We start from the raw sequence: 13382 nt of genomic DNA, 5'->3' as shown, positions 1-13382 counted from the left end.
TGAGCCGAGGGTGCGATCACTCTGGAGCCCAATGATGGGTGCTAGGGTTTGATGGGTGCTGGGGTGAACTGCTCGCTGAAACCGCTGAGCTGGGGAAAGGCAGATGCACACGCTCTGCTCGCAGTATGTGCAGCTCCCATGGGGCTGGAGCGCCTCCTGTATGAAGACATAAAATTGGGGCTGTTCAGCTTGGAGAAGAGAAGCTGCCTGGAGACCTCAGAGCAGCTGGAGAGGGACTCTTCATCAGGGCCTGTAGGGCTGGAAGAGACCTTAATGCTCCTCCATTCCCAACCCCTGCCACGGGCAGGGACCCCTTCCACTGGAGCAGCTTGCTCCAAGCCCCTGTGTCCAACCTGGCCTTGAGCACTGCCAGGGATGGGGCAGCCACAGCTTCTCTGGGCACCCTGTGCCAGCGCCTCAGCACCCTCACAGGGAAGAGCTTCTGCCTAAGAGCTCAGCTCAGTCTCCCCTCGGGCAGGTTCAAGCCATTCCCCTTGGCCTGTCCCTACAGGCCCTTGTCCCAAGCCCCTCTCCAGCTTTCCTGCAGCCCCTTTAGGCACTGGAGCTGCTCTAAGGTCTCCCCTTCAGGAGCCTTCTCTTCTCCAGGCTGACCCAGCCCAGCTCTCTCAGCCTGGCTCCAGAGCAGAGCTGCTCCAGCCCTCACAGCATCTCTGTGCCCTCCTCTGGCCTCGCTCCAGCAGCTCCACATCCCTCTTGTGCTGCTGCCCCAGAGCTGGATCAGGGCTGCAGGGGCGTTCTCAACAGAGCGCAGCAGAGGGGCAGAATCACCTTGTCCATGTGGTGTCAGTATGGATTTGAGGGATCTTTCCTGCTGATCCCAAGGAAAATACGGGCTCTCTACCAGGGAGAAGTCTTGGCTGTAACTATTATTCTTATCACAAAAGCTCAGCTCAGGCTCAGCATCTCTTTGCACGGGGTGAAGGAAACACTTCTGCATTGCCTGCCAAAGAGGTTTCAGCCCAAGGGGCTGGCAGGGAAGATGGATGTGGCTTTCAAGATAAAGCAATTGAGGGACCTGGCTCTGCTTGCTGAAGGCAGAGGATATCATCCTGCTGACTCCTGGTGGCCTTTGGCATGGTCCTAGGAAGCTCTGCAGAAGGTAGAAAAGGACACAAACATCAGAGGTTTTCTTCCAAAGTGTTTTAAAACACTTTTTGACTGGTTTTGTAATTAAACCAGTCCATAAAGAAGGAGAGACTTTCAGGTGCTGGATCTCAAGTCTCCTAGGACAGCTTTTCTCCTCCAGTGCCATAGAAAGTGGATTGAGAAGAGGCAAGAAGCCTGCAACAGCCCCTGCATCAGTCACAAACCACTCGAGCATCACCTCTGCCAGCACTTGTGCTGTACAGGCACATCCAGCTACGTGACAGGGAGAGATCTGCAGCGAAGCAGAAGAGGATGGATGAAATAATCCCTCCAGCGAGGCCAGGCTGCAGGAGCCTTGAGGTGGAAGAAATGCTCCATGGTTCTATTTCAGTTATAATTAGAGTACAGAAAAGGGGAGCTTGTGGTTTCTGCAGCTGAGGGGGGAAGCAACACAGCAACACCTTTGCTTTCTTAAATGTCACAAAGGAGGTTGTGCTCCTACAAACAGGGCCGCGGTTACCTGGCTCTGAAGTGATTCATTAATCAAAGAAAGGCAGATCCGGGAGCTGAGGCGCATTCAGGCTGGAAATGAGGTCCATGGTTTTTAACAGAGGTGCTCAGCCACCAGAACAAGCTGCCAAGAGCAGCGCTATCTTTGTATCCAGGGAAAATCAAGAGAAGGAGCCTTTATGAGAAAGCTGCTTTCATCAAAGCAGGAGTGATCTGCTTCCGTGCAGCGGAAATCTATAGCTGAGGTGTGCAGGAGATGGAATTACATGATTTAACAGCCCCTTTTGGCCTTAAAATGTGTCCATCTATGATAGATGATGGAGAAACTCTGCAGGGAAGAGACAGGCTCGTTTCTCACTGAGATATGTAGGACAATCATGGTCACTGGGAGAGGGATACTGCTCTAGCCCCATTTGTGACTGCTCTACCCCAAACTCAGCCTCAGGCAATGCTCCCTCCTCAGCCACATTTTGTGTGATGAGTCTCTGTGGGGGGGGTGCAGATGGAATTAGGGGGTGCAGCCCATCCATGAGCACAGAGTTTGAGGTCATAGAATCATAGAATCAAGCAGGTTGGAAGAGCCCTTTAAGCTCATCCAGTCCAACCATTCCCAGCCCTGCCAAGGCCACCACTGCCCCATGGCACTGAGGCCTCGTCTTCACGGGGTGTGAACCCTTGCAGGGCCGGTGCCTGCAGCCCTGCCCTGGGCAGCCTGTTCCAATGCCTGAGCACCCTCTGGGGCAGGAATTGGTCCTCAGCTCCATCTAAACCTGCCCTGGTGCAGCTTGAGGCCGGTTCCTCTTGTCCCATCCCTTGTTCCTTGGGAGCAGAGCCCAGCCCCTCCTGGCTCCATCCTCCTCTCAGGCAGTTGGAGGCAGCCATCAGGTCCCCCCTGAGCCTTCTCTTCTCCATCTGAACCCCCCAGGTCCCTCAGCCCTTCCCCATCACACTTGGGCTCCAGGCCCTGCACCAGCTCCATTCCCTTCTCTGGCCCCGCTCCATCCCCTCAATGTCTCTCTTGCAGTGAGGGGCCCAGCACTGAGCACAGGATCCAAGCTGCAGCCTCACCAGTGCCCAGTACCAGGCCACCTCCTGTGCTCTTCCCCACTCCCTTCTCTCCTGGCTGGCCCTGGTTTCCCCTTTCTTGGCAGCAGAGCCTCCTGCCTGCTTCCCTGCAGAAGACAGAAGGCAGACAGCGATGTCTTAGTGCTCTCCATCCTGTGCAGCAGCTGCCTGGCAGCTGGATTTCAGGTCAGGATTTAGCTCTGCTGACTGATCACTGCCCTGACTGCTTTTGGCTGGAGCTGTCGGGGTCTGTCATAGACTTTCTGCCTTTATCTCCAGTTCATCTGTGTTCACTGATGTGGCAAGAGTCTGCTGCAAACCAAGCTCATGCATTCGATTCGAGCTCTTCTCTGTCAGGCCTTGTCCTGCTGACACACACCTGACACCCCACATATTCATCTCCATTGTGATCTGCAGCACAGAGCGGTGAGAAGAACAAGGGAGGACAAGGTCTGCCCCAATGAAGAGCATGGATGAACTCAGTGCCACGCACAGAGCTGTGCTATCTCCTCCACTCACTCAGGTATGGAGGGAGCAGAGAGGATCTGCCCCACCTTTGCTCTTTCCTCCACCCTTATCAAGGCCATGGGTCCCAGCTGTGTTCTCATAGAGCTCCCTGGACATGACAGAGCTGCCTATGTGGAAGGGACGTTGTCCTGCCCTTTGAGCCCCAGCCAGGGCCGCCCTGCAGTGACACTGGGTTGGTGACTCCAGGCTCTTCAAGCAAGGAGCTCTGTGGGAGGCTGAGCTGGGTTGAGGCCAGCATTCCTGGACCAGTAAAGCTGGGCTTCTCCTGCCATGAACTCTGAATTCCTGAAGGAAATGCGGAGGTTGATGAGAGGCTGCTGTGACTGGAGGGGGATTGGTTGCTGCTGTGTTTGTGGGAGGAGACCCTGATGGGCACTGCAATTAAGAGCGAGTCATGCTCATGATGACCTCTTGTTCCAGGACCACCCCTTGGATCCTGTGCTCAGCTCTGGGCCCCTCACTGCAAGAGAGACATTGAGGGGCTGGAGCGGGGCCAGAGAAGGGAATGGAGCTGGTGCAGGGCCTGGAGCCCAAGTGTGATGGGGAAGGGCTGAGGGACCTGGGGGGTTCAGATGGAGAAGAGAAGGCTCAGGGGGGACCTGATGGCTGCCTCCAAGTGCCTGAGAGGAGGATGGAGCCAGGAGGGGCTGGGCTCTGCTCCCAAGGAACAAGGGATGGGACAAGAGGAACCGGCCTCAAGCTGCACCAGGGCAGGTTTAGATGGAGCTGAGGACCAATTCCTGCCCCAGAGGGTGCTCAGGCATTGGAACAGGCTGCCCAGGGCAGGGCTGCAGGCACCGGCCCTGCAAGGGTTCACACCCCGTGGGGACGAGGCCTCAGTGCCATGGGGCAGTGGTGGCCTTGGCAGTGCTGGGCAATGGCTGGCCTGGATGAGCTTAAAGGGCTTTCCCAACCTCCCTGATTCCATGATTCAGGTGAAGGAGTGTGGCTGGGACAGGAGGACGCTGTTTGCAATGGGATTTTTGAAGCTAGCTCCACACTGTCAGCTTTGGGGTGCACGGAGCCACCCATCACCCACCCCTGACACCCTGCTCTACCCTTTCCCCCTCCTCTTCCACTAGGCAATGCACACTGCCGATTAGGGATGTCCCCGTTCTTCCTACAGCCTTCCCAGTTCAAATCCCGGGAAGTGCCTCCCTACAGCGGCTGGATCACAGCAGTGGCTCTGAGGTGGGATTCACTGCCCTCAGAGGGAGCGGACTGCGCGGGAATCAGGAGTTCCTCCTCCCCTCACAAGCCAAAAGCGTGCCTGCATGGGAACGGCGCACCCCATGCTCACACCTCCATTGTCACACACACAGCCGACCCCGGGCCATGGTACTGCTGCTGACCGCACGGCAAGGTCCAGCCCTTCCCCTTCAAGGGAAAAAAGGCCCCAAACTCCCTTTGCGGTGCCCATACCAGAGCCAAATCCTCTTTCCCCACTTCGGCCCAGCACACCCAGCCCAGCCCTGCGGCTGTCACCACACAGAAGCAGCCAACAGGGACACTGTGAGCTGCCTGAGGGCTCGTGAACGCAGACACCGAGCCCTGGAGCCTGGTCGGCGCCGGCCCGCCCGCCCTGACAGCCCCCGGGCACCTCCATCCCCGCTGCCTCTCACTGCGCTCCCTCACGGCGCTAACATGGCGGCCGCGATGCCACACTCAACATGGCTGCCGCGCCACACTAAGGGCGAGTCCGGCCAGGCCACACTCAACATGGCTGCCGCGCCGCGCTGGGGTGAGTGGTGGCCAGGCCACACTCAACATGGCCGCCGCGGAGAGCCAATCAGCGTGCGAGGAGCGGGCAGAACGCGGCCCCGGTGTGAGAGGGGCGGTGGGGCTGGGGTGACCGCCATTACCGGTCCCCTCAGGCGCTCCCGCCCGGTCCTTCAGGAGACCGGGCGCTGCCGCTCCCGCGGGTGTCCCAGGGTTATCGCTGCCGCTGGGGGGAACTAGGGAGGGAGTCGCGGAGACCTTGAGGGCCTCGTCCCGGGCGCAGGGATGAGCGCGGCGCTGCCGAAGGTACCTGTGGGCTGCGACCGGCTATGGGGGACCGATACTGGGGCAGGATGGGAGGAGACAGGCCTGGTTCTGGGGACAGGAGGGACAGACCGAGCCCTTGATGCTGAGGAGGGAAAGGCCCGGCCCTGCGGCTGGAGTTGTCACACAATCATGGAATGGTTTGGGTTGAAGGGAGCTTAGAGCTCCTCCAGCTCCAACCCCTGCCACAGGCAGGGTCACCTTCCACTAGAGCAGGTTGCTCCAAGCCCCTGTGTCCAACCTGGCCTTGAGCACTGCCAGGGATGGGGCAGCCACAGCTTCTCTGGGCACCCTGTGTCAGCGCCTCAGGACCCTCGATGTAAAGGAGTTTTTCCTCACATTCAGTCTGAATTTCCCTCTTTTAGTTCAAACCCATCACCCCTCGTCCTATTGCACAAGCCCTGCTAAAAAGTCTTTCTCCATCTTTGTTATTAACCCCTTTTAAGACGTGAAAGGGTTGGAACTCCAAGCCCCCTTCCTCATATGAAGGGAATTGGGGTTTTGTGTCCCCTGGGAGGACACAGGCCTGGCCCTGGGTTAGTGCTCTTGTTGCTTACCCCCGTGTGCCTGGGCCGGGGGCAGAGATTCCCCCCCCATCACTCCTCCTTTCCCCTCAGGTACCCAGGGCCCATCCCTGGTCCTGCCTGGCCCTCTGCTCACAGTGGCAGTAATCCCCCCAGCCTGGCTGGCTTGGTGCTGCTCTACCTGCCGAGGTTGTGGTGACAGCAGAGCTCTGCCTTGCTGATGGATGAGCTCTTTCCTTCCGTCCATGCGGAGCTGGAACAAGCCTGGGGGTTATTTGTGTGGCTGGTGTAACCTGGCGGTGGTGGGATGGTGTGAGGGATGAATGTGGTCTGTAAGCAAGGGGAGGAGAGGCTCCCTCCGCAACGTGTTTGGATCCCATACTAAAGTGAAGGGGGTGCCTGAGAAGGTGAACACAGTCATGGAATCATGGAATCAACTAGAACAGGTTGGAAAAGACAAGTGTCCCATCCCTTGTTCCTTGGGAGCAGAGCCCAGCCCCTCCTGGCTCCATCCTCCTCTCAGGCACTTGGAGGCAGCCATCAGGTCCCCCCTGAGCCTTCTCTTCTCCATCTGAACCCCCCAGGTCCCTCAGCCCTTCCCCATCACACTTGGGCTCCAGGCCCTGCACCAGCTCCATTCCCTTCTCTGGCCCCGCTCCAGCCCCTCAATGTCTCTCTTGCAGTGAGGGGCCCAGAGCTGAACACAGGATCCGAGGTGCGGCCTCACCAGTGCCCAGTGCAGGGGCACAATCCCTGCCCTGGCCCTGATCCGGGCCTGAATGCCATTATCTCTGTGTTACAGCTGTGGTTTTGGGAGCAGTAGTACTGGAGGCTTTGGAGAGATTGGGAGAGTTATTGATACGTTCAGAGGGTCTCCAGTGCCATTTCAATGGGTGTGTTCTGGGAAGCGTTGGTGATAACTCACTGGGTATCTGCTGTGCTGTTTGCACTCTAACAGGCTGCCCAAGGAACCTGTGGCTGCCCCATCCCTGGCAGTGTTCAATGCCAGGCTGGACACAGGGGCTTGGAGCAAGCTGCTCCAGTGGAAGGGGTCCCTGCCTGTGGCAGGGGTTGGAGCTGGAGGAGCTTTAAGGTCCCTTCCAACCCAAACCAGGCTGGGATTCTATGATTTTAACCATGGGGCTCATTGCAGGTGCTGTGCTTGAAGAAGGCAGCGTTGCTAAAGCAAGTGTTTGCTCTCAGCAGGTGAGTGATCTGAAATGAAACCTATCAAGTAAAACACAGTGTAAGGCATTAAAACACTCAGTCACTTCCATGGCATTGCCAGAAAACACACATGATCAGAAAAGTACTTTTTTGCCAAGGAGAATATTATAGTTATGGAGGGAGGACTTTGAGCCGATGTCTGGGACTGTGCAGAATAGCAAGTCCTGTTGCTAATGGGATCTCTCTGTGTCTGAGGGAGGACTAGGGGTGGAAGCCTTTGTTCAGGGATTGGCCAGATGTGTTGTGTTTCCACATCTGCTAGCTGAAAGCAGAGCTTTTAATTATTATCTTCTTTCCTACAGAGCAGCAACACCCAGAGGAAGCCAACTGTGTGCTGCAGGTAAGGCCTTTTATTAATCCAACACAAGGAAAAGCCTCATTTACCCAAGATAATTATGACACATTAGAGAGTTTGTGTCCCCTTTTGATATTTTTAAGCTAATTTTGCACTGAGTGTCTGCTCTTCCACTTCCATACCTGTTTTCCTAACCTTCTGTTTCCCTGTTCTTGGCTAAGCAGGGTCCTAGTCATGGTGTTACACTGTATATAGAGTGACACCAGGCAGATGCTTTTTCACTATATTACTACTCAGGAACTGACTTAGACCCTCGTGACTGTAACATTTATTGAGCTGGTGGAGTTTGCTGTCACAATTTAAAGTAGAATTTGTTTTTGATGCAGAGGCAAAGAGTAACTGAGGGGCTTAAATCCTTGGTGTTCGGTTTCTCTTTGCTGTTCTGAGCTGCTTTTATTAAAATGAGGGTTATTGAGGGTCTCATTTTACCCTGGAGAAGGAAGGATAAATAAAAGCTGATGCAGTTCTGATTTGGCTTCCTAGCACATGTATATTTGAACAGGACTGGATGGAAAATGAAGTGAGGCTCAGATCCATCGTGGTGGCAGCACTGCTGCCATGGAAGAGGAGACAGATGCAACATTTCATCAGCATACTCCCCATCCACTGGTGCTGACAAGTCTTTTATTTGCCTGAGAATTCACCTGGGAAATGAATCACTTTTAATCTCTTCCTTATTTGTTTCTCACTGTAACCAACTGTGAATTGTAACAGACTTGTGTGGGGCAGAGATCACCTGGAGCTTTAGCTTGGCTTTGCCTTTGTCAAGGAACTGAGAATGAATTCTAGCCCCCAGTGAGGATTTGGGGCTCTCAAAGCACTTGTATATGTTAACAGAAGAGCTGGAAACATGTTTGTTCTGCTTTGGGTTTAAGGTGATGCACTCCTGAGTTGCCACAGACACTACAGGTCCAATCCTACACATGGCATTGGGAGGTTCAAATACCTGCTCCCAAAAGAGGTAGGTATAAAACTCCCCAGCAGTGCTTGCTTCCAGCTGAGGCATCCTGATAGAGGCTGATTTAAGTGTTGGGATTATTAATTCCATGGCTGATGAATCATATGGAAAAGGAATAATGTAATTGTTTACTGCTTCTTGGTAAAGAGTCTTTTGTCACACCAACTCACAACACTGCATAAATCCTTCCCAGTACAGAAATACCTTGTCCAGTACCTTCTTACTTAAGTTAATGAATAGTCTGGGAGGGAGGAATCTCTTCCTGATGCTGATTTTACACACACACCCCACACCCCCCCTTCAGGTAATTGCAGAACATTGTCAGCAGGTTTTGTGTGCATTTAAACTTTCTACATTCCCTCAAGTTTGGAAAGATGACAGTTTTTATGGAAGGAGGAACCAACAACTCCTCTAAAACAGCTGCCTTGAAGGCAGGAGCTGAAATAAAAAGCAGTTTTTCTCCTCCCTTTTTGTCTTCTGGAAGAAATGAATCATGGTGTGCATGTATTTTCTGTGTGACTTCTGTAGCTCTGCCATCCAAAAACTGAACTGTTCAACTTGAGAACATCTGTTCACAGAATGTCATCCCAGTTTCGTAGTCAGGGAGAGTGAGCACAGATGGGCTGTGAGATACTCAACACAGCTCAGCAAACCTTTGTCGGAAGAGAGAGCTGTAGATGGTCTCCTGTGTGGGCAAGAGGTAATGGGTTTATTTCCAGCCTTGTTCCAAACAGATCTGCTTTCTGTGTTCTCTTTATTAAATACAGGTTCCAAAGAAGAAAAAGGACAAAGTACATATGAAAGAGATAAATACTGGGACAGATTATGAGTATGGAGATATCAACATCCAGATGACTTCCTATGATATGTGTCTTGTGGAGCATTTTGCTCAGTACGTGCATAAGCTCTGCAACAGACTCTCCATTAGAGTCAATGAAAGGTACGAGGAGCTGTGCTGTCATTCCTCACTATCTCATTGTGTTAGGCCAGGTCAGGCTCCTACATGATGATACCTTGAGATAAGGACACAATCTCTGATAGATTCCCACATCTGAATCTTCTGCCATCTGCCTGGCATTCTCTTTACTTGTATCTGTATTATTTGGGATGCTTTATTCATAGAATCACAGCAGGGTTTGGGTTGGAAGGGACCTTAAAGCTCATCCAGTTCCAACCTGTCTGGACACCTTTCTCTAGACCAGGTTGCTCCAAGCTGTATTCGTATAAGGAAGGCCGAAATGGAGTTGTTCAGGCACTGATTCCAAGGGAAAAAGAGCTGATACTTCTCATTCCTTTGAGAAAGAGGAACGTCCTTGACAGGCCAAAGGCAAATGGCTTGAACGTGCCCGAGGGGAGACTGAGCTGAGCTCTTAGGCAGAAGCTCTTCCCTGTGAGGGTGCTGAGGCGCTGGCACAGGGTGCCCAGAGAAGCTGTGGCTGCCCCATCCCTGGCAGCGTTCAAGGCCAGGTTGGACATTGATTGAGTCCAACTTCAGGGGATGAGCTTTAAGCTCCCTTCAACCCAAACCACTCTGGGATTCTATGGAAAAGGCTTAAGCCTGTGGGTGCTGAGCCTGGGAATGTGGGCTCAAGTACTGCTAACTTATGGTGCTGGTTTTTATAGGCCATGTGCATATATTGTGCTCATTGCAAGTGATTATACAAACTGGAATGAACTTAGGAAACCTCTGAAGGCTGTGGGAGAGCTACACACTACTTAAGTAGTAGGGGATGCTTCAGTTGCATACTCAAAGCAGATGTATCCTGAAGCAGCTTTGCTGGTTTTAATGACTCTGAGGGATGTGAGACAGGTCCTTGGTACCTGCAGTGCACCCAAGGAGCTGCAGTCACTTGGAGAAGCACTGCATTGGTGTAAGTAAAACCACTTAGTGGTGCTTCTCTGAAAGTGTATCTTTAACTTACCTTGAAGCTTTATTACCTTTTATCGTATTTGGAACCTCTGAGGTTGGACTTTGTGTGCAGAGTTCAGTATGTGCAGAAAGAAATTATTTCCCCTTAGAGAGCAAAGCTTGTAGGGTAAAAGATGGGCAGTAGGATGTAGCCTGTTGTTACTGATGCTGTGCAAGTGGAGAAGGGGAGTTGAGGTCTCTGGGGGAACGCTAACTGCAGAATGGGATCTGATCCAGTGCCTCGTCGTACTCCTGTTGAATTCAGAGGTGGAAATAAGGTCTTTGGAGTGGTGCCTGCCAGCTTTTGCCTCTGTTCCTGATGAACAGATTACAGAATCAATCAGAACTGTGGCTTTAGAGCTTTCTTTTAACTCTAAAAGTTGCAAGTGCTCTTCCCAGGCTGGTGTTTGTAGCTGAAACAGCTTTCTGCTGGCAGCAGAGCTGCAAGCTTCTCCCTATCTCTTCCCAGTAAAGCACCCAGCTTCTGCCAATGCTTGAGTTGTTGGATACATAGTTTGCATAATTAATTCCTCATGAAAAGTTAATCTCCTTCCACATTCTCTGCTGCTGGAGGTTGATTCCTTCCTGTAAAGCAGGAATCTCCCCCCCTGGCCAAAGCACTGACCTGTGGTTCCTGCAGCTACGCGATGCCCACCAAAACCGAGGAAGTGCTGTTCGTGGAAGAGAAAGGTTCTAAACCGCAGCTGGATGCTGTCCTTACAACCCATCAGAGGGTTATCCAGGTAGGAGTTTGCTCCTCATATTGTGGCTCTTGTGCAGTGCTTCCTATCACAGGCTGCCCCTCAAAACCCCTTAACTCCTGGAGTTAAGTCCCTGGAACAAATGAAAGGTGTAATCTGTGTGTAAATTGAAGCATGGAGCAGTCTAATTGGATTTCTTGCTAAAGGTTTCTCACAAAGCAGAAGAGGGGTTCCTGGATTATGTATTTCAGACCGAAGATTTATCAATTGTTTTATGCAGAATACTTAAGGCAAGGGGTAAGAAAGTCACATTTGGTCTTTAAGGATGCTGGAGAGGGGCTCTTCGTCAGGGACTGTAGGGATAGGACAAGGGGTGATGGGTTCAAACTGAAACAGGGGAAGTTCAGGTTGGAGATAAGGCAGAAGCTCTTCCCTGTGAGGGTGCTGAGGCGCTGGCACAGGGTGCCCAGAGAAGCTGTGGCTGCCCCATCCCTGGCAGTGTTCAAGGCCAGGTTGGACACAGGGGCTTGGAGCAAGCTGCTCCAGTGGAAGGGGTCCCTGCCCGTGGCAGGGGTTGGGACTGGAGGAGCTTTAAGGTCCCTTCAACCCAAACCAATCTGTGATTCTATAAAGGATGATTAGGCAAACTCAGTGAAATCTAAAAATACTGTTAGTATCAGGGCCAGTTTCAAACATGTACAACTGGTTGAGGTAAATAGTTCTTTCTCCTCAGTGATTTTTCTTTGCTAAACCTCTGCTGAATTACATTTTAAACCCAAGGGTGGACTTTATTACCTGGAGATAGCTGATGTGTGATTAATACTGGGGCTTGCAGGTTTGCAGTGGCAACCTTTTATTAGACTCTCATCTAAATGGAGATCCTCATGCATGACTGAATCCCTTTCCATGCAGGAGAGCAGTCAGGAAGAACAGGAGAGCAGTCAGGAAGCAGTGTTCATAAAGAAGAGCCAAAATGAGAGCTTTGGGCTGTGCTGTATGCAGAAGGTGTGAGCACAAAGCAGAGAGTGCTTCTCTGAAGTGCTTGACTGCCACAGGCTTATACTGAAAGGAACACTCTTTCTTTCTATGCCATTAGTATAATGAGTCCATTTGGGATGTGGGGTTCTGCTCCTGCAGCACTTCTATTTCATCTTTCAGATCAGCCATTTGAGCTCAACGTTTGCTCCAATCCTCTTGGAAATCATTCAGAGTAACCAGCCTGAAGGGGTCCATCTGTTAGTGAAAGAGGTACGTTTGATTTTACCAGTGATGGGCACTCAGGAAGCAGGTAGGATGTGACATGAATTTGCTTGGAGAAGACAGACCTGGTCCTGAGGCTGCTGCCTGCTCTGGACTTATGGATACCCAGGATCACCCAGAACCAGCTTCTCACTTGGTCTATGGAAAACCATTACCTCTAATTCTTGATGAGTGTTCCATACGCCATTTAGCATCCCCTGGATGCATCCCTACCGACAGAGTTGTGTGGTGCAGTGACATGCTGGAGGGAGGGGATGGGATCCAGAGGGACCTGGGCAGGCTGGAGAGGTGGGACGGTGTGAACCTCATGGAGTTCAACAAGGCCAAGGGCAAGGTCCTGCCCCTGGGTCAGGGCAATCCCAGCACAAACACAGGCTGAAAGAGCTGGGCTGGTTCAGCCTGGAGAAGAGAAGGCTCCTGAAGGGGAGAGCTTAGAGCAGCTCCAGTGCCTAAAGGGGCTGCAGGAAAGCTGGAGAGGGGCTTGGGACAAGGGCCTGTAGGGCCAGGCCAAGGGGAATGGCTTGAACCTGCCCGAGGGGAGACTGAGCTGAGCTCTTAGGCAGAAGCTCTTCCCTGTGAGGGTGCTGAGGCACTGGCCAAAAGACCTCAGGCCTTCAGGCCAGAGCTCAGGACTTGAGGGCAGAACTCCACCCACTGGTGGACCAGGCATAAGGAGATCCTTAAACTCATTTTACATTCAGACAAAACATTCCCAGGAAGCCCTTCTTCTTCAGGAACTAAAAGACTCCGATGGCTGGCAAGGGAATGCAGCACAACTAAATTTAAACATGAAAGCACAGTTGGCTTCTTAAGTGGCCTTTGAAGAGTATTTACTTATCTCCAGCTCTGCAAACCCAGAAGGAAGATGGGAGAAGGTCTCTTGAGCTCAGTAATCTCTGCTTTGGTCACGGTCCCATTTCTGGGTTTAATTTTGCCTGATGGATTGGCCCTGGAGGGACAACGATGACATTGAGCCACTTGCAAAGTCATTGTGGTCCACTGCAGGAAGCCCAGGGGAGAGACCCAAGTGGCTTCATGCCACTGGTGGTACAAGAGATGACAGCTTTGGGATGCTCCTGAGAAGATCTGGAGAAAGTCCTGATCTCCTTAAGAACTTAGATGCTACCGTGATGGGCAGTGGCAGAGATGGAGGCATCCAGTTGACTTCTTGAGCCCAGTGCCATCACTCACACTG

The 13382-nt window shown here is 52.4% G+C and overlaps 1 protein-coding gene across 1 annotated transcript in view; it reads left to right on the top strand.

Moving 5' to 3' along the window:
- Positions 1-13382, top strand: part of MRPL48 (mitochondrial ribosomal protein L48) — a 76124-nt gene that overhangs the window by 62178 nt on the left and 564 nt on the right. The window contains exons 2-8 of the mRNA XM_061351349.1: positions 5213-5235; positions 6931-6983; positions 7307-7344; positions 8235-8320; positions 9085-9257; positions 10867-10969; positions 12086-12175. Coding sequence (XP_061207333.1) covers positions 5215-5235; positions 6931-6983; positions 7307-7344; positions 8235-8320; positions 9085-9257; positions 10867-10969; positions 12086-12175 — 564 coding nt within the window. The 5' untranslated portion in view covers positions 5213-5214. The remainder of the gene's footprint in view (positions 1-5212; positions 5236-6930; positions 6984-7306; positions 7345-8234; positions 8321-9084; positions 9258-10866; positions 10970-12085; positions 12176-13382) is intronic.

The sequence above is a fragment of the Neopsephotus bourkii genome, unplaced genomic scaffold (genome assembly GCF_033783945.1).
Source record: "Neopsephotus bourkii isolate Nb327-2 ecotype Australia unplaced genomic scaffold, CSIRO-AGI_Nbou_v1 NB_580, whole genome shotgun sequence".
NCBI lineage: Eukaryota > Metazoa > Chordata > Aves > Psittaciformes > Psittacidae > Neopsephotus > Neopsephotus bourkii.
This window is presented reverse-complemented; position numbering and strand designations above follow the sequence as displayed.